Below are 20,137 nucleotides of genomic sequence, written 5' to 3'. Positions count from 1 at the left end.
AACATCACATAAGAAGTCAATACCCACGACACAATTCCGTGCACGCCGTGGGAACCCTTAACTTTCTATCAACTCACTCTGAGTTTTTGGTCTTCCTCAAAAGCCATCCTGGTGGTTGACCCTCAGTCGCATTTATTTACTCCCTGGCCAAGAATATCGGGGCTGTTTCTCTGTGGTGGTCTTCACTTTGTTATGTCCTCTGTAGGCCATCTAGCAAATCTAACCCCAAAACTTCTACTTGCCCCACAAAATAAATTGCTCTTATGTAAGTGGGAAGCAGTTAGGTTTCAGCAACATCTACAGTGACAAGGAGGCCAGAAAATAGTAAGTAGGACACTTACTGCAGAGAGGAGGGCCGGACTGAAGTGAGGAGCCCCGAGTTCTTGGCCCAGGCTGGCCCCACTGTCCCTGGGGCCTTGGGTAAGTTACTTCATCCCTGAGCCTCTCGTTCTCCACAGAAGTAAAAGGGGAAGGTTGGATTATCTAAGGTTCCTTCCAACTTGCAGATTTCGTGCAGGGCAGGGGTGTGGGGCAGGGAAAGGCTGTTCTGGGTCTTACCCTTCTCTTTCCACATTTTCTTGCCCCCAAGTCTGTGGATGGATGAGTGGGAATTCAGCCTTGCCGGCCACTCCTTGGAAAGCCTCAAACTGACAAGCTGGAACTGAATGTGAATGTGAAGTGAAGTGAAGAGCATTACTTTAAATTTTATTTATTTGCAGCGGTTAATCAAACCATGAAATAGCTTACAGACTAGCACATACAGCTCTGGTTATCAGGAATTTGGCTAAAAAAAGGAGCTGACTCTGCCTCTTTCTCAGAACATCTCAATTAAACATTAAGGATTCCTTTTTAGGGATTTTCCCAAACCTCATCAACACCCTCTCTCCCCCAAGGAAAAAACCCTGAAGGGTTCAGTGCTGTGGGGTCTTTATTTTGGGGGTGGAATGGAGGCTGGCTAGAGGCGGCAGTCGTGTATCGTCCTATGCGGAAGACATCTTGTGTTTTAACCACTGGGACAGCCACCCTGGAGCCAGCAGTATGAACATCAGCACTGCGCACGCCATACGATGTGGGATGAGGGAGAAGGAACTCTAGGCCCGTCTCTTCTGAAGCCATGAACTGTCCACATGTGCCCTTTCCTAGGGTTCAGGGCGGGGGCGTAGCATCACCACTGTGTGTCGGGGGGAATGCAGATCTCATTCTCTTAGTAAAGGCATCATCACGCGAGGCTCTATACATTTCATGAACAGTCTTTGACCTAAACATTGCTTATTGACCTTTGGGAAGTGACGGAGACGTTCATACCCTAGAAATCTAACAGCCACAGACAACGATGGTCTTACTCCAGCTCTCAAAACCAAGAAAACGAACCTGCTGCAAATGGACAGAGCTACGTATGTGCAGGGGGGAAAGGGTTGCTTCTCTGATACGGCAAAGCGGCAAGAATTGCCGGCCGCAGACAGTTTCCTGTTCTGGAATGCTGATGATGTGACACCAATTAGAGACAGGCTTGATGGCTTTGTCTGTGTCTTCCAGATTCTAGCTGCACCCAGGAGGGCCACAGGAAGCTGCTAAAGGCCCCTGCCCCAAGTTGAGGTCAGTGAAATGCTTCTGCTCTGCTCATGTTGGATTTTTCTCCTGCTGCATTTTTATTTTTGGCTCAGGCAACGACCTCAGATATTTCATTAGCTTGAAAGTCAGCCTTGAGTTTGGCTGGATCTCTGACAAGTGGAAGGACAGGCCTGCAGAGCAGGGCAGAGCTCTGGCTGATTTCCACTCTGTGGAGCCCACAGCGACGAGGGCGGGGTGCAGAAATCAGTGCACGCGATCAGGCATGCGAGTGCGGTGGGGCATACGGCTACTATGTCAGGCGCCCCACAGAGCCACTAGCTATTACTGGTTTTTCCAAGAAACCAAGATGGTTATTGAAATCTCTTAGCTAAGGGAGGTAGTTATTGGGGCCTGGTTATTTTAATGTTTTGGGTTGGTGTTCTCCCCTGTTGTTGTGAGTGAGTGAATATAAGCCAGTAACTTATAATTTGCTTCAATGGGAAATCACATAAGGTGTATGTCTGTGGATGTACATATGTGCTATGTATGTACTTACTGTATGTACACAGGTATGTATACTGTTTGGTAGATTACAGAGAACATGTAACTAAACTTTCTAGAGTGAAATGAGTTAAATGTGACACAGTTGAACAGATTCTTCCCTTTGTGGGGAAACAGGTTAAAATAAAGGGCGGTCACCAATCCCAGGCACGTGCTGACGGCTGGGGACAGTCCCAGTTTCACAGCCTCTGCCCGGAGCACCCCTTCCGGTGAAGTCTTCAGCCGGGATTACTAGAAATCTACACACCCCAGATGCCCCCCTCTCTTCCGCCCCAGGGGAAGCCAGTGAATGGGGAGCAAGAGCGCAAAGGGCCTGGAAATGCTGGATCACGGAACTGTTGTGGCTCCATGCGGAGTGAGAAACGGGACTACATTGGGGATTATTCATTGTGGGTTTTTTTTTCTTTTTTTGGCGGGGGTACGGAGGTGGGGGGGCCAAAAGGTACCCACGTGATTTGATGGGAATTGAACAAGACTGGAAAAGATCTCGCTCCTTTGGCCAAATGTCTGGTAGATGTAGGTGTGTATGTGCTAGTATGTAAAGCTATTCCAATAGTTTTGAATGGTAAATGCAAATACAGCCAGATTGATATTGGACATTTCAATTAGGCAGCGTTTGTATGCCTTTTGCCCCTGTTTTTATAGAGATTATCCTTATAATCCCTCTCTGAGCTGGGTACTATTTGTTTTCCCATTTTTAATAAGTCAGTCAGTAAATGGATAAAATGGAATGGGATGATAAAGTATCTGGTGGCTGCTTAGGTCCCTAAACTATTAAGTGTGTGATCGACTCTGGCCTTGATTCCAGCCTCCTGACTTGAAATCTGGCTCTCCTTCCCTTTCAGTTACTCAGCACAGTCCCAAATGCTTGCTAAGACTCAAATCATGGGAAGAACAATTGGTATGCCCTGCAGTGATCTTTTTATTTACCTTTTAATCCCCAGAGTTAATTAAGGAAGAGTTTTTCCCCTGATTGCAGACCACAAAGCCTTTGGCTTTTACAAGTCTTGCACTTTTTGTTTGTAAACCAAGCTCAGTTAATAGCTTTAACAAAAGCTTTACTTAAAATCTTGGCTTTGAAAGAGAATGTAATCAAGGGTTAATTAATTCATTTGTTAATTTTGCTATCCCATTGGGAGTAGTAAATCACATTATCTTTAGTGCCAATGCTTAATAAATGCTTCTTGCTAATTTGTGGATGGTGACAAGAACTTCTCATTAATACTCTATGTATATATATGAAATCTTAATAGATTTGATCTGAGTGAAATAGTTATTTGGGGATAGGGAAAAACTAGTAATTCTGACACTTCTCAGTTTTTTTTTTTGTTGTTGTTGTTTTTTATGGTTCATCTGGGTGTTAATATAATTCTCAACAAATGTCCATCTGTTCTTGGGTTTACTTTAGGAAAATCTCATTTATTATTAGAGAAAGTAAAGAAACTGCAGGAAGATTTAAGAATTTTCTGTAATTTCCAGAAAAAGCTAGAACATATAATTGTAACCATGAGAGAATCTTAAGTAGGAGCAGTGGCTTTCTGTAAAAATTTCTAAAGTAGTTCAAAACACCTAAGAGCCGAAGAGATGTTTAGCAATGTCTTGCTACATCTAAGACAAAGGTAGTGAATATAATAATATTTGGCTAATGTAGATTTTAAAAAAGTTTAGCTTATATATGGGCTTCCACAGATCCAACAATTCTACCTTTTTTATGTAAAACTGAAAAATTCAACTGTGAAGTTTTTGAAGTAAGCCTCTTTAAAAGAAATCATTTATAAGGATGATATGTACCTAAGACTTTGAATGGGATTTACTTCTACTTAACATATTATGTATCAGTTCCTCAAAGTACTAAGACTTCTAATGGAGCTAAATAAAAGGCAGTTTTGGGGATAGGTACAATGCAAAAAATTCAGAAGGTAAACCATATCTAAATTTATGAACATGACTGATTGCTTAGGAATAAGTTAGTGATATAAATGTAGGAGGAGGGAGACATTCAAGTGAAAGACCCGAAGTGTTTTGTCATTACTTTCCAAATTAGCTCCCCTAATTTGTCTCCTCTCACAGTACCATTTTCTTAACGAGATGGTATCAACCTCATTTTCTTTTTTTTTTTTTTTAAGATTTTATTTATTTATTTGACAGAGAGAAATCACAAGTAGGCAGAGAGGTGGGCAGAGAGAGAGAAGGAAGCAGGCTCCCCGCTGAGCAGAGAGCCCGACTCGGGGCTCGATCCCAGGACGCTGGGATCATGACCGGAGCCAAAGGCAGAGGCTTTAACTCACTGAGCCACCCAGGCACCCCAGTATCACATCATTTTCTAAGACTCGATGTGTTCGAGGCCAGTGGTTTTCAAAGTGTGGTCCCTGGACCAACCAGAGAATTTCGTAGAAACGAAAAATTATTGGATGCCACTCCAGACATACTGCATCATATATTCTAGGGTGGGACCTGGCAATCTGTGTTTGAACAAGACCTCCAGAGAATTCTGATGAATATAAAAGTGTGAAAACTACTGCTCTAGGCCAATTGTCTCCAAAGACAGCAGGGCTGACATATTAGATAGCAGTTATAAATATTTAGAACAAAAATATGGACTTTGCAAAATGAAAATGGAAAGTGGTATTGTTTTTATATTGGGCTTTGCATTTCATATCTATTAATATTTTCTCATAGCTGATAGGTAAGAATCTCATTTTACTTTCTTTAATTGGAAGTGATATTAAGCTATTCAGATACAGGCTATTTGCATATTTTTCCAGTAAATCAGTTCATGTCCTTTGCCCATTGTCTAATGACTTTTACTTAGAGAGTTTTAAAGACTTTTTATATTTGGGAAGTTAATTCTTTGTTAAATGTGCTAAAAATATCTCTTCAAATTGCCTGTTTACATTTGTCTTTACAGAACTTTAAGCATTTAACTTTTAAAAAATATATTTAAAAGCATTTGCTTGGGGCACCTGGGTGGCTCAGTGGTTAAGCATCTGCCTTTGGCTCAGGTCATGATCCCAGGGTCCTGGGATTGAGCCCCGCATCGGGCTCCCTGCTCCTTGCAGGAAGCCTGCTTCTCCCTCTCCCAGTCACCCTGCTTGTGTTCCCTCTCTCACTGTGTCTCTCTCTGTCAAATAAATAAAAATCTTAAAAATAAAATAAAATAAAAGCATTTTGCTTCCATGGCTTCTGGGTTTGTGTCAAGCTTAGAAAGACCTTCCCCACGTAAGATGACAAAAATATTCACCCATCTTTTCTTCTAGCACTTTATGGGTTTTATTTTTACATCAAAATATTTGATCCATCTGGAATTGATCGTGATGTGGAGTATGGTAAAGTCCGGCATTATTTTTCTTTCTCCAAATGGCTGTCTAGTTCCCAGTTTCTTTCAAGGAATGGTCCATCTTTTGTTCTGCTAATTTGCTGTGCATCTTTATCATGTACTAAATTCCCATATTACTTGGGTCTGTTTGCATACTTTCTGAAATCATGTTCCATTGATATGTCTGTTCCCATGCCAGCACTGTACTGCGTAGTATATAATACATTTTTATAGCTAATGAAAACGGTCTCCCTTCATGTAAACAACTTTAGAGGTCAATTCTATATTGAATATATTAGGAAAGTTTACTGCCACCCATCTGAATGTTAAATAAAAAATTTTTTGAAATATAGATGATCAACTAATTTTAAAAATTTATAGTATAATTTATAAGGTTTATCTAAAATGAAATGCACCTGTGTAAACATCTCAGAAGGTCAAGGACTAATCCTGGCTTTAGATATTTGAGTTTTTATTTTTTTTGTTCATCATTATGTAGTGATAAAGGTATTGTATAACTTTGGGAAGGTAAACTAACAGGTTGTTTACATGTTTATAAAATTAGGAAACACAATACAATTGTTTAACAGTGTATATACTCTTAGTAATTAAAATTATCCTACCTTGCAGGAACCTAGATGTATTATCTTGGAAACATAACTTTAAACATGGTATACATTATTATTGAACAAAGGAAGATGTGAAGAACAATGCATGTTGAACAGTCCCTTTCATTCAGTGTGAACATTATTTAGAACATTTTTACTCTGCATATGAGGAAAAATTGGATAGAAATGATAATTATGCTAAGAAAATTAGTTACGCTATCTATGTACACAAGCAACAAAAGGAGACCTTAACTACATTGTCAGGGAAGCTGAAGGAAGGAAAGAAAAGTCATCTTTCTTGCTAGCTGCTTTGACATTCATTTCTGTCCCTAAGTCCCTTGGCTTGTTCCTCTTTCAAGCATTGTATGAAAACCACTATCGTGCCCCCCCTCCCACCATCTGGCCCCCACATCTCCCCCACTGCCATGGAAAATTTGCTTATCTCTTTTCATTCTCAATTCTGAAATTTTTCTTTCAAATCGGTGATGTAAGCTGCTTTCCAGCTAAGTCTTTTAATTTAAATTTCCTTCCTCTCCACCATCAAGGATTCTTTCTAGAAAAAAAGTGTTAACTCCTCTTAAGAAGGGCTTTAATATACTTCAGGTTCTCACCTCTCAAGGCCAAACTAGATTTTTCAGTTTAAGTCAAGTCAGCTTAAGTTAATGGCTTTCAATGTTGTCTTTGAATCAGCCACTGGTTCATGACTTACTGGTTTTCATAAAAGGAAATTCCCACATTTCTGTTTTTCACATGAATCACTACTTTTTAAATGCTATCTTTTTCTGTTTTCTCATCGAAAGTTTACAAAATTCTTCCCATTATTTTTGTTGAGAACCTCTCCCCACCAACCTACCACCAGCCATCACCAGAAGTGAGACTAGTTAAGGGAATGTAGTATAGTCTTTTGCCCTCCTAAGGTTAGTTTGTGCATTCCCTCAAATTTTAGGCTAGTGCTGTGAGGACAGGGAGAGGCAGAAAGGGGACTGTACTGGAATTCAACAGCCTGCATCTCCCAGGAGCTAGGCCCAGGTGCTGGGTGGGGATGAGGGCTTCCCTGGGGAGGGTGGAAGGAGGGGGTGTATGTCGGGGGTGGGAGTGATGGGCAGATGACTGCTAAGCTTCTCTCTCATTCTACAAAAGTTCTATGCTTAGACTCAACATAATTGAGTCCAAGCGGCAACTGTGGTAGAGAATGAACATCTACAGACTGCCTTTTCTTTATTTTAAGCACTTTGAAAGCATTAGGAACTGGAAGATGATTATTAATGATAGGTATGGATAGCATATGCCAATGATTCCTGAGGCACCATTGAGCAGTTTAATATTCAGAATACTGAAGTGGTTTAATACAAACATGATAATATACATTAGTTGCCAAGATAAAAACCAAAATAAATAAAGGATTTTTTAAAGGCCAATTTAACAAGATCTTGCTATCTGTAGTCCCATAATTTGTTAGGTGAAAAAAGTCTCACAATATCGAAAACATATACTGTAAAACCAAGTTACTATTTTACCTTTTGTAATTCTGAAGCATAAAACAGTTCATTTCAGAACATACAGCTCAGGCTGCAGAGTCAACATTTTTTGTATGGAAAGGTAAACACTCCTGTCTTCCCTATTGTGTATTCAGGTTACTTATTTACAGTCACATGGAGAAGGAAAAAACACACACTAAAAAAATGACCAAAAAGTTGTTTTGAGAGTTAAATGATCTGAGTGGCTTAGCAAGACTCAAGTTTTTGACATGAATGTTTCCACTGGGCCAGAAAAATATATCTATCCCTAACATATGATAGAATGCTAGCTATCATTCAATGAAGTCATGTATCTTGGTGATGTCCACATTTAAGTAGAGAGTTTCCTTGAAATTGGTTTAAAAGTTATTTAAAATAAAATACATGGAAAAGTGCAGATTTGAAAAACTAAAAACAAAGGAAACTTCATGAATTATTTATTGAGCATTTACTATGTGCTGTTCTAAATGCAGATAATTGAGCAGTGAGCAAATAGAAAAAAGTCCATTTCCTCCTGGAGCTATTATTTCAAAGTGGTAGACTGAATCACAATTTGCATTTATATCTTAACCTCTATAGGTAAATTGTATCAAAAAGAGTCAACCTTGCTAAAAACATCATGACAAACTAGCAAACAGACTAATATAAAATGCCAAGCAAAGGAGCTGAATGAAGTTCTAACTTCTTTGTCAGTAAGAGCTTAAAACAGTGTCATATACCAGGTAGGCAAACCCAGAGGTGGAAGGTGACTTGTCAAAGGTCACACAGCAAATCAGGGAAAGAGTTAGGGATGACATCTAGACTTTTGTATTCCTACTCCAGTGATCTTTCTATAGACTAGTCTGCCTCTACTTTTTAAATGGATCTTAATGATTTTAGAACCAATAAAATTTCCTTCCTGTTAAAGTAGCCACCAATAAAAATCTATCTAGAAACTTATTTTGATATGATGTGATAAAAAAGCTGGATATAAAACTATGTACTTAATATATTGTCAATTTTTAAAAAAAGTAGACATGCATACATATGTATGGAGATTCTTCTTCTTTATACTTTTGGTGTACTTTTCAAATTTTCTATAATGCACATCAGCTTTATATGGTCAGAAAATTACAACATGAGTTAAACAATGATGAACATTGTTCTCTACTCAACTCAACAAAAAAAGTTTGTCTGAACTGCTTAGCGATAAGATGATCGCACAGTATTATCCAGACACCTTAACAAGAAGCTTGGTAAGAAATGTGTCTAGGTGGAGATGACAGCCATCTACTTAAATGACTAAGTGACTTCAAGAAACAATGGCAGCAGCCTCACCAGCGAGGACTGCGTTTATAAATGCACTGTATTTATAAAGTGATTTAATGGCATAAAGCATCAGGTCAGCCCTGAGGGTTTTGCACCAGTCTTGACTGTGTTAGCAGACTTTCTGAAACATTTTGACATGTGACTATAAGAGCCACAGGCCAAGGTGAGATGTTATTTACCAAGTTACTCTTTGACCAAAGTTTAAAAGCCAAAAAAAACTAGCATTGTGTTTGAGGGTTTTTTTGTTTTTGTTTTTTGAAGTCAAGGAAAACCTTCATTGACACAATAAATAAGAGCAGGCAGTCATAGAGCCCAAGAGTAGAACGCTTCTTGGTAAGTCATCACTCTATTTCTGCCGCTCAGAAAACCCGTGAGCTTGATGGGCTTGAGTTTTTCTGCCCCCCAAATGTCCAAATGTTCTCCACAGGTCTTTCTATCTCTGTGAATTTATTCTTTTAGAACACAGGCAGGGATCTCACCCTCTATCATCAGTGTCAGAGGACATGGAGAAAGTTCCTTTTCAATACCACAGAGAGGAACAAACAATAATCAGATGGAGACGAATTGTTCCTCAGCAAAGATACCTAGACGAGGAGTCCACACTTTCTCTAGCTGTTTCAGGAATCCCACACCTCGTCACAATGCGCACTGAGTGGCTGCTTCCCAAGAAAAGCCACAGAAAGGAAATATCATTAAGAAAGTGTCTCTGCCTTGGGGGGGGGGGGTAGCTGTTCCCTCCCTTAAGCCCGACCTCGCCAAGGCTGTTGTCTGTTGTCGAACAGGATGGAACAGGACTGCCAAGCGGGCCCACAAACCTGCTAATTAGGTGCACTGACAGTGTTTGTTTTGGAACCATTTACCAACAAAGGAATGTGTCAGGCTGATTAGTGAGAAAGGGGTATGTAATGTGTGTGTGTTTGAGTCCAGATGAGGGAATAATCCAGGTATTCAGTCTGTTTGTGCAAGGACTGACAAAAACGAAACCTGAACAAATAGGACGCTGCAAGGAAAGACCAGCTTCTGGGCAGTGCTGCTCTCTCGTTCTTCTCTGGAGTTCCGATCAGCTCCCCAACCCCTGCCAAAAACTTCCTGCCTAAACACGAAACTCTCTTTCAAGACATGACAAACCATAATTGGTGCCTCGAAAAATGGAAGAGTCTTTGTAAGGCTGCTGGCAAATCTGGGGTTTGGTGAGTTTCTAGGCACCTAAGTAAGCGACGACTTTGGGCAAAGCCATCTCTGCGTTTATCCTCCAGGGACAAATCAAAGGGAATGAGGGCACAGAACACACAGCCCTTAGTGGACTGCTCAAGTCGTGCTGAGAAGAACCATGCATCTCCGCATTTTCTAGGCAAGAAGTGATCGCATATTTTATAATAAAGCAGTTGCTTTCTCTCTTTTAAACAAACCTTTGTAAGTTCGAGGACAGTTAGCTGTTTGGAAACTTCATGTGTGCGCGAAGTTTCAGGAAGGACAGAAGTGCCAAGGCAAAGACCAAAGACCAGGCTGCAATAAGCTGAGGGGCTCAGGGACAGGGTTGTGTGGATTGCCACGAAATGTAAAACCAATTCACAAGGGTTCTGGGACCCTGGGAGGAGCCTATGTTCTTCAGTACAAGCTGGGCCTTTCTGAAATTTGGCCAGGTGGATGAAAGCAACGGGACTTGGGAAGCCTTCTTTCTCAGTAAGTTAATCTAACAAAATCGGTTTTTCAAATGAAAAAGAAATTCACCTGCTATGGGTTTTCTATGAGGCCAGTGTTCATTCTTAATAGACATATGTAGGAAATGTTCTTGAAATGTGTGCAAACTGGACATGGTGTCAGAGAATGTTAACGCAACCGGTAAGAGTTTGGTGTTGATAAGTTCAGGGTTCTGAGCGCGCTCGTTGGAGGAGGGCAAGGAGTGACCAACTACTGTATACAAAGAAAAACTGGCAAGTTATGCTCATTCTGCTTTTCTAAACCTTAGTGCTTCAAAAAACACAGAACCTTTTTAGAAGAGTAACCGCTGAGCTACAGATGACCTCCCCTCAATAGAAGAACACTTCCCCTGGATGCCTTCCCTGGGGCAAGTGAATGTTGGGAACCCGAACAGGCTGATGTTCACACACGGAAACACTTTCAACAGTAGGTCAGTTGCTTCAAGTTTACAGGTAAAGCTTATGTATAAAGTAGTGAACTCAGACTTTCACTGTACTCCTCTATCTTTGCAGTATGTCCCCCCAATTTTATTGAGATATAATTGACATTTAACATTTATTAGTTTCTGGTGTACAACACAACGAGTTGATAGGTGTATATATTGTGAAATGATGACCACAATGTTTAGTTAACATCCATCACCTCATGTGGTTAAAATTTTCTTCTTGTGATGAGAACTTTTAGGATCTACCACTCCTTTAGAAACTTTCAAATATATGCTATAGTATGTTATCTTAAGTCACCATGCTGAACATTACATCCCCAGAACTTATCTTATAACTAGATAACTATAACTTTTTACCTTTTGACCACCTTTACCCCCTGCCTCTGACAACCACAACTCTGTGTCAACAAGTTTTTTTTTTAAATTTTTTTTATTTAACATATAAGTGAGATTGTAAAGAATCCTTCTCTATTTCAGATGGCACAATTATTTTAAAATTTCTTAACTAATCAGTTTATTTAAAAAACTTTGCCAGAGTTCTTAATGAATGCACATGATATGGTAGGGAGAGCTGAACCAAACAGTAACCATTTATGGAATGCCCACCATATGGAACACACCAGACTCAATATTAAGTATAATCTTCTTACAGTATACCTGTAAGAAGTATACATGTAAATACAGCCCCAAATGGTATGGGGGTCATAAAGTCTTGAAGGGCAATATTTTCCATATTGGAAAGCTTGTGGGGGTGATTTGTATGTCAAATGGAAGAATTAACAAAGCCAAGTGGATCAGACAGAAAGGATGGAACTGATGTATGATAGTTGGTATATTTTGTAAGTTCCATGTTAAAATGCATGCTGAGTGTTTTTAAGATGAAGTATTTATGTACTTGTGATCTGGAAGCATTTCAGGATTCAGGAATGGCATCTTCACACAAATGTGTGTAGCAGGATGGTCTCTTCAGCAGCATTACGTCTTTAATAGGCAGAGAAGATTAATGATATGCAGAGATGCCAGAAAGAAAGCGGGAGAGGAGGTAATTTAAGGGTTTAAAAAAAAAAAAATTAAGTCCTGGGTCACCATGTGGATATATGCGACTTTTTTGCTTTTATATTCACTGCTTTCCCTTAAGTTTTAGAGTGGTATCAGTCTACTCTGATGATTTGTAATTCGGAAGTTAGAGCTTTTATTTCTTATTCTCTATCAAGGAGGGTATGTGGAATTTTATTGCTGTTTTAACAGAATGTTTGTCTCTCTGAAAGCTGTGCTTTCTTTTTTCTAGGAGTGTAAATGTTGGATTAGGCTTAAGTTCTGTGTTCCTGGATCCTACTATTGTATTTAAAATCCTGTAACTTGGATTTTAGTGTTTTCCTATTTAAATCAGAGAGAGGTATGTGATTAATTTGTGTTGGAGAAGAAAGACTACCTCAGCGTAAAACTGTGGGCTTTATCGTCTGAATGGACGATAAAGCAGCCCTCTGATCTCATTAGGAAAAGACAAGGCCTCAAGAAGAGTGACAATGAAATTCAGTGTAAGGGGGACACACGAAGGACCCCCCGAGGTTCCTGGCCATTCTGACCCTGTGCCTCCAGGACTCTGTATTTATCGCCAGGAAATGCTCCTCCCACTCCCACATAAGAAATACTGTTCACAGGTCGCCTGGGTGGCTCAGTGGGTTAAGCCTCTGCCTTCAGCTCAGGTCATGGCCTCAGGGTCCTGGGATTGAGCCCCACGTCGGGCTCTCTGCTCAGTAGGGAGCCTGCTTCCTCCCCTCCTCTGCCTATTGGTGATCTCTCTGTCAAATAAATAAATAAAATCTTAAAAAAAGAAAGAAAGAAAAAAATGGACAGAGCAGCAAAGGGGGTTCTCCCTACTCAGCCCGAGTTAGGCACATTGTCAGCTCCCACAGGCACCCCTGGGCCTCGTGACCCGCCTAGCAATGTACAGAGCGGGGAGCTCCACTGTGGTCTCTCCCCACACACCATGGGCCATTTTATCAAAGAAAGGCGTAGTATCTTACCCCCACCCTAATCGAACTCTGTCCTACTGCTCCAAGTGTAAAAACTTTCAGGATGGCACATATAGGGAGAACTCAAAATAACAGTTTGGGGGAGCCTTCTTTAATGACAGAGGGATGTTAATATCTTCACAGTCTTTTAGGGGGTATACTGCAAAAACGGTCTGAAGACTATAGGTATAGAAGAAACTGTGATGGTTAATGGAAAAAGCATGGATTTTGGAGTCAGAGGTATCTGGGTTCCAGTTTTGGCTTTATCTCTTGGGTCAAGTTCATTGCCTCCTCTGAACCTAGGCTTCCCCATTATCAAATGGAAGGGACAGGATTCCCTCAGAGGACTGGCCTGAGAACGAAAGGACGAGGTATGTAAACTGTTGGCACCGGGACCAGTACATATTAGCGCCACGTCTGTTCAACCCCAACACTGTCTCTCGGTCTGTCAGAGACCATGCTCTAAAAATTAATACTAGGACTCGATTGTTAAATGACATATTCATGAAGCTTCCTCCTGCATAACAATTCAATAAGGAAAAGAAAGTCTACAGAGCTGACCTGTGTTTGACACATGGTCATAATCAATTATGCATGTTAGAACCCAGTATATTCTAATACTGAAATATATAGGTCAGTGCTTTCGAGTTCAACATAGAGCTCTCTCACAGTTTTAGAAATCGTGCAACTGCTTTCTCACCTACAATGTCCATGACTCCTATGGGCGATGCCCCTTCTTGGAGCTCCAGGTCTACCCCCTAGACCGAGGCTCCTCCAACACTTCCACACAACCACCTAATGGCCCAGTCTCTTAGTAGAAACTCACAACTGCTTGTGAGCGAGGAGCAGCCATGTTCACTGTGTGTCTCCAGAGTCCAGCCCAATGCACAAACACAGCATGTTCAATAAATCATTTATTCAAAGAATGGATAGTTTCAGTGCTTGTGGAATTTTTTTTTTTTTAACTGAGTGGCAATTATGCTGCTCAAATGGTATTTAAACTTCTGAGGACACAGAGGTGTTGACTTTAGCAAGGTGGTCGAGGATATATGGTGACGAATACACTAAATGCATCATATCTATGATTTTTTACTGATAGATTTTTAACGTAATAATGGAAAATTTCAAACATGTTCAAAAATAGAGAGACTAGTGTAATAATCCCTGCATAGCTATCACATAACTTCAACAATTATCTTTCATTTATATCTATTCCCTCTTCTCCACGGTCACATTATTATTTTTTGCCACCATCAGATTATTTTGAAGCAAATCCCAGGTTTCACATTACTTTACATATAAAAATTTCAGTTATATGTAAATTTAAAAAATTACCCCATTATTCACATTTATTTTTATTTATCACATTTATTTATTCAGCATATCTTTATGGACATGTTTATAAACTACAATTTGATTTTTTTTTTTTTTTAATTGGAGTGGGCAGGGCAGAGGGAGAGGGAGGGAGAGAATCTGAAGCAGGTTCCACACCCAGTGCAGAGCCCACATGGGGCTCAATCTCACAACCCTGAGATCACGACATTAGCGGAAATCAAGAGTCAAGACACTTAAACGACTGAGCCATCCAGGTGGCCCTGCAACTCAACTTCTGATTAAAATTTTTCCTTTAATAAATCTTTTATTAGTGTTTATTTTTGTCCTTTCCCAGAGACTTGCACAAACTGTTCCCTGTGTTTAACTGGAAACTGAACACCAAGAAAAAGATCAATGAGTTCCTGGAAAGTATTATCAAACCTGGAATGCCAGGGAGGCTGGTGAGGACTCCTTTGCTCTTAGACATTTGTCCAAGCTTAGAGAGTTGCATTTGACCAAGAGAGAAACAGAACATTCTGAACAGTGACATATTCCTTCCTGCTGGCTAAAGGATTCCCTCAATCCACAGATGTGCTAATGTGGTCATTCTGATAATAAGAATCTGGCACCTCCGCCCATGGTCACAGCTATCTTAGAGGAGTGATTCTTCTGGCTGTGATGCGGAATCACATGTGGGCACGTTTGAAGACAGATTCTCAGAGTATTAAAAAGAATCCAATAAGTCTCACAGGAGATTCTGATATGTAGTCAGAGGGAAGCATCTCTCCCTTAGTCATGGGATGAATCCTGGGACCGAGGGCCTTGAAAAATGTGTGTGCAACCTAGCAACTCATGTTGGTTTCATATTCTCCAATAAAAGGAACCTGGGCTCCTTGGTGAAATGGCTACTTCTAGGATTAGGGCAAGAAATATATATGATGAGGCTGGGCCATCTGGTAGCATGAGAAAGTACAAAATAAAAAACCGCACAATGATTTGAGTATATCAAAGTGATGCAGGAGCCAGCTACAAGAGCTGGATGGCCAAAGCTAGAATAGTGTGAGAAACAAATTAAGTAATCTTGGATTATAACCCAAAATGTAAAATAAATATGCATGTGTCCATGCTGGTACAAAGAAATACTTTGAAAAAATAAATGGGAAGAAGAGACAAATCACACAGGCAGAATTCCAAATAACTTTGTATAAACTCCACTCCTGAGGGAACTGGAGCATAACCTTCACTCTTTAAGTGTTGGATAATATGGAAAAGGTGGGGAGGGGAAGAGATCCTACTGTGGAAACACCGGACACAAACACTGCAGTGGTAAGTCACGCTGACATTATGTGCCCGTGGTCTGATGGGATCACGAGAATGGCACTTTGTGTCTGTGGTCTTCCTCCCCAAGCCCGTAAAGCCCAGTCTGTTCATAAGAAAAACATTAAGTCCATCCCCACAGAAGGATTCCACAAAATGCTTGACTAGTCCTCCTCAAAACTGTCAATGTCCTAACAACAAAGTGTGAGAAATTGTCAGTCAAGAAGAGCCTAGGGAGATGTTACAACTACATATAATGTAGTATTCTGGAACAGAAAAAAACCAATTAGGTAAAAACTAAGGAAATCTGAAAAAGCTATGGACTTTAGCTAATAATAATGTATCAATATTGATTCATGAATTAAAACAAATATACCATATTAAAGTAAGATGTAAATGGGGAAACTGTGTATAGGGTCTATGGAAATTCTCTTTACCATCTTTATGATTTTTCTCTAAGTCTAAAATTGTTCTAATAAAGTTTATTAACATTGATCAGCTTTGGTATTTGAGTCAACTGTTCAGTTGAATGTGTTGTGGGTTTTTTTTTTAATAGACTTTATTTTTTAGAACAGTTTTAGATTGACAAAAAGTGAGTAGATAGTACAGAGTCTCCATATTACTACCCTCACCCCTAGTTTTCTCTATTATCAAAAACTTGCATTAGTGTGGTAAATTGGTTATGATGAATGAACTAACACTGATACATTATTATCAACTGAAGTCCACAGTCTAAGGTTCACTCTGTGTTGTACAGTTCTATGGGTTTTGACAAATGTGTAATGGGAAGAATAACTTTACTGCCCCAAAATATTCCTGTGCTTTACCTATTCATCTTTCCTTATGTACCGTGGAGCCCCTGGTAATCACTGATTTTATTTTATTTTTTACTGTCTATGGTTTTGCCCCTTTCAGAATGTCATATGGTTGGACTCATACAGTAGGTAGCCTTTTCAGACTGGCTTCTTTCACTCTGTAATATGCATTTCAGTTGCTTCTGTGTCCTTTTGTGGTTTGATAGTTCATTTCTTTAATCGCTGGAAAATATTCCATTGCATGGATATACCACAGTTTATTTATCCATTGACACATGAAAGACATCTTGGTTGTTCCCAGTTTTTGGCGATTATGAGTAGACACACTATAGACATCTGTGTGCAAGGTTTTGTGTGGACATAAATTATCAATTCATATGTTATTTAGAGATATATCATTAACCCCCAAATACGCTGGAATTTTGTAGGTATTGTTCTGTTACTGATTTCTAGTTTAATTACATTATGGCCTGAGAGCGTACTTTGCATGATATCTATTTTTGTAAATTTGTTCAGATGTATTTTATGGCTCAGAATATGGTCTTTCTTGTTAAAACGTTCATGTGAGCTTGAGAAGAATGCATATTCTGTTGTTGTTGGATGAACAACATGAATTGGCAAAGACGTCAATTAGATCCAGTTGATTGATAGTGCCTTTCAGTTTAATGATAAGCTGATTTCTTGCTGCTGGATCTGTCAATTACTGACAGACAGGTGTTGAAGTCTCACTAATAGTGGAGATGTATGTATAGTTGTGGGTTTGTTTCTCCTCATAGTTCTATTGATTCTTTTGCCGCATGTATCTTGACTCTGCTCGTACACGTTGACTATCGTGTCTTCTTGGAAAACTGACCCCATTATCATTAGGTAATGCCTCTCTTTATCCCTTTGTGAAGGACTGGTATTATTTCTTTAAATATTCAACAAAATTAATCCATGAGGCCATCTTATTTCTTTATGGGAAGATTTAAAAACGACTAATTCAGTTTTTTTACTTGTTATAGGGCTATTCATATTTCTATTTCTTCTTGAGTCTATTTTGGTAACTTGTCTTTCTAGATATTTACCCATTTCATCTAAGCTGTCTAATTTGTTGGAATAAAGTCATTTATGCTATCCCTTTATAATTTTTTTAATTGCTTTTTCCTTCCTGATTTTGAGTAGTTGTGTCTTTTCTCTTAATTTCTTGGTCCTAGCCAAAGAGTCATCAATTTTATTGATTCTTCCAAAGACCAACTTGTGGTTTCATTGATGTATTCTTTTTCTATCTTTCATCTCATTGATATCTGCTCAAATCTTTACTCTTTCCTTTCCTCTGCTTGGTTTGGATTTAGTTTGCTCTTTGTTATCTAGACTCTTAAAGTGGAGTTTTTTGGTAATGGATTTGAGACCTTTTTTCTTTTTTTTTCTGACAAGTTTTTCATGGTATGTTTATAGCTGTAGGTTTCACTCTAAGTACTATGTTAGCAGCATTCCATACATTTTGACATGTTATATTTCATTTTCATTCATTTAAAAATATTTCATATTTCTCTCATAATTTATTTTTTCTCTGACATAGAATTTTTTAGGGTATATTGTTTAATTTCCAAATATTTCTTAGGGTTTCTCAGACTGTTTTCTATTGAAGATCTTAATTCAATGTATCAGAGAATATACTTGATATGGTTTCAATTTTTTAAAAATTTATTGAAAGTTGTGGGGTACCTGGGTGGCTCAGTTGGTTGTGTCTACCTTCGGTTCAGGTCATGATCACAGGGTCCTGGGATCAGGTCCCAAATTACCCAATTTTGGTAATTGTTTAGTGGGGAGTTTGTTTCTCCCTCTGCCCCTCCCCCATGCTTGTGCTTGCTCACTCTCTCTCTTGCTCTCAAATAAATAAATAAAATCTTTCAAAAAAAATTTGAAGCTTGTTTTGTGACCTAGCATATGGTTTATACAGTTGGAAGCATTTTTTTTAAAAGATTATTTATTTATTTATTTGACAGAGAGAGAGATCACAAGTAGGCAGAGAGGCAGGCAGAGAGAGGAGAGGAGGAAGCAGGATCCCTGCTGAGCAGAGAGCCCGATGCGGGACTCGATCCCAGGACCCTGAGATCATGACCTGAGCCGAAGGCAGCGGCTTAACCCACTGAGCCACCCAGGCACCCTGGAAGCATTTTTTAATTTAATTTTTTTATTAAACATTGATTGCAATATATATATACCATAAAATTCATTCTTTTAAAGTATACAATTCACTGATTTTTAACATACTCAAAAAAGACCTTGTAACCATCACCACAGTAATGCCGGGACATTTCTGTCCCCCCTAAAACAAATCTGTACCCAGTAGGAGTTACTCTCTTTCGTTTCCCTGATGTCCCGGGAAACTACTAATCTACTTTCTTTCTCTATGGATTTGGCTATTTGGGACATTTCATATACACAGAATATAAAATATGTGGCCCTTTGTGACTAGCTTCTTTCACCTGGCGTAATGGTTTTGAGGTTCACCTACACTGGCAGCATGTATCAGTCAGGTTCCTTTTCAGGCTGAATTGTATTCCATTGTATGGATATACCACATCTTGTTTATCCATTCATCAGTTAATGGACATTTATGCGGTTTCCACTTTTTGGCTATTATGAATACTGCTATGAACATCTGTGTACAAGTTTTTGTGTGGTGTACATTTTAAAGAAGTCTATAATCTCTAGGCTAAGAGTTGGGGACCTGTATTCAGGAAATGAGGTTGGAGTGTGTGTGTGTGTGTGTCTTTCTGTGTGTGGGGCCAACCCAAGTTCCAAAGTTTACAAAGAGTCTATGTTTACAAAGAGTCTTTGGGTTTAAGAAGAGGCCAGAAGGGCTGAGTCAACTCTTAATATCTTCTCTTCACTCTACATGCTTCAGCCCGCCCTGGCTACGTGCCTTCCCTTCTGTTCTGAACCACAGTGTAAGTGAGCCCTGCTGGGTGGGAAATGAGGCATGATTTCATGGCCAAAGAAGCCAGTGCACAGACACATAAACGGTATATATTTCTATGATGCTTTTAGAATAAAAGGAAAAGTGATATGTATCATTTTGTGATTCAAGAAAAGCAATAGTAAAAAACCCCACTCTCAAGTTAGTGGGAGAAGAAAATCATCCATCAATCAATGAATGTGATGATGCCCAAATATTACTTTGGTTAGAAAAATAATCCCACACAAACTCCCACTTTTCTCTCCTTTGGATCCTAAAACTTTCATCACCACACTGCAGCGCATCTGTGGAGAAAAGCATGTGGTGAGCCAGAGAGCTGTTCCCCAGTGTCTTGTAGTTTTATTCCTGGCGGTCGGTCCAGTTTTAGCCTTACTCTAAGTCTGCGATTTCCCATGGCCTGTCACTTAGCCCTGAAGTGTTGTGAGGATTCTTCCTCCCGGATCTTCATTCTAAAAATGAATCTGAACACGCTTCATTACCTAAGAAGGCAGAGATAGGTGACGTTTCTTTGCAACTCTTATCTCATTCTGGATAAAGATAGTGAGGTGAGCAGAGAATAAACATAGGAAACCAAAGGGTAAAAAATGTTCTCCGAGAATAAGGGAAATTGGCTACAAGGTAAGAGACCGAGATACCGTACTTGACTGAAAGTTGTCCTCATCTGACCAAGTAAAAGAGCATGTGACACATTCAGGTGTACTTTT

The 20,137-nt window shown here is 39.5% G+C and overlaps 1 protein-coding gene across 3 annotated transcripts in view; it reads right to left on the bottom strand.

The window, feature by feature from the left end:
* The window catches only part of PLEKHM3 (pleckstrin homology domain containing M3), a 184,135-nt gene that overhangs the window by 10,608 nt on the left and 153,390 nt on the right, over positions 1-20,137 (bottom strand). The window contains exon 8 of one of the 3 annotated variants that reach the window (XM_059168229.1): positions 6,917-19,912. The exons of the other annotated variants lie outside the window; for them this stretch is intronic. Within the exon in view, the coding sequence (XP_059024212.1) occupies positions 19,909-19,912 (4 nt within the window). The 3' untranslated portion in view covers positions 6,917-19,908. Of the gene's footprint in view, positions 1-6,916; positions 19,913-20,137 lie in introns of those variants that run through there. 3 annotated transcript variants of the gene reach the window in all.

The sequence above is a fragment of the Mustela lutreola genome, chromosome 3 (assembly GCF_030435805.1).
Source record: "Mustela lutreola isolate mMusLut2 chromosome 3, mMusLut2.pri, whole genome shotgun sequence".
NCBI lineage: Eukaryota > Metazoa > Chordata > Mammalia > Carnivora > Mustelidae > Mustela > Mustela lutreola.
Note: the sequence above shows the minus strand (reverse complement) of the source record. Positions and strands in the feature narration are given on the sequence as shown.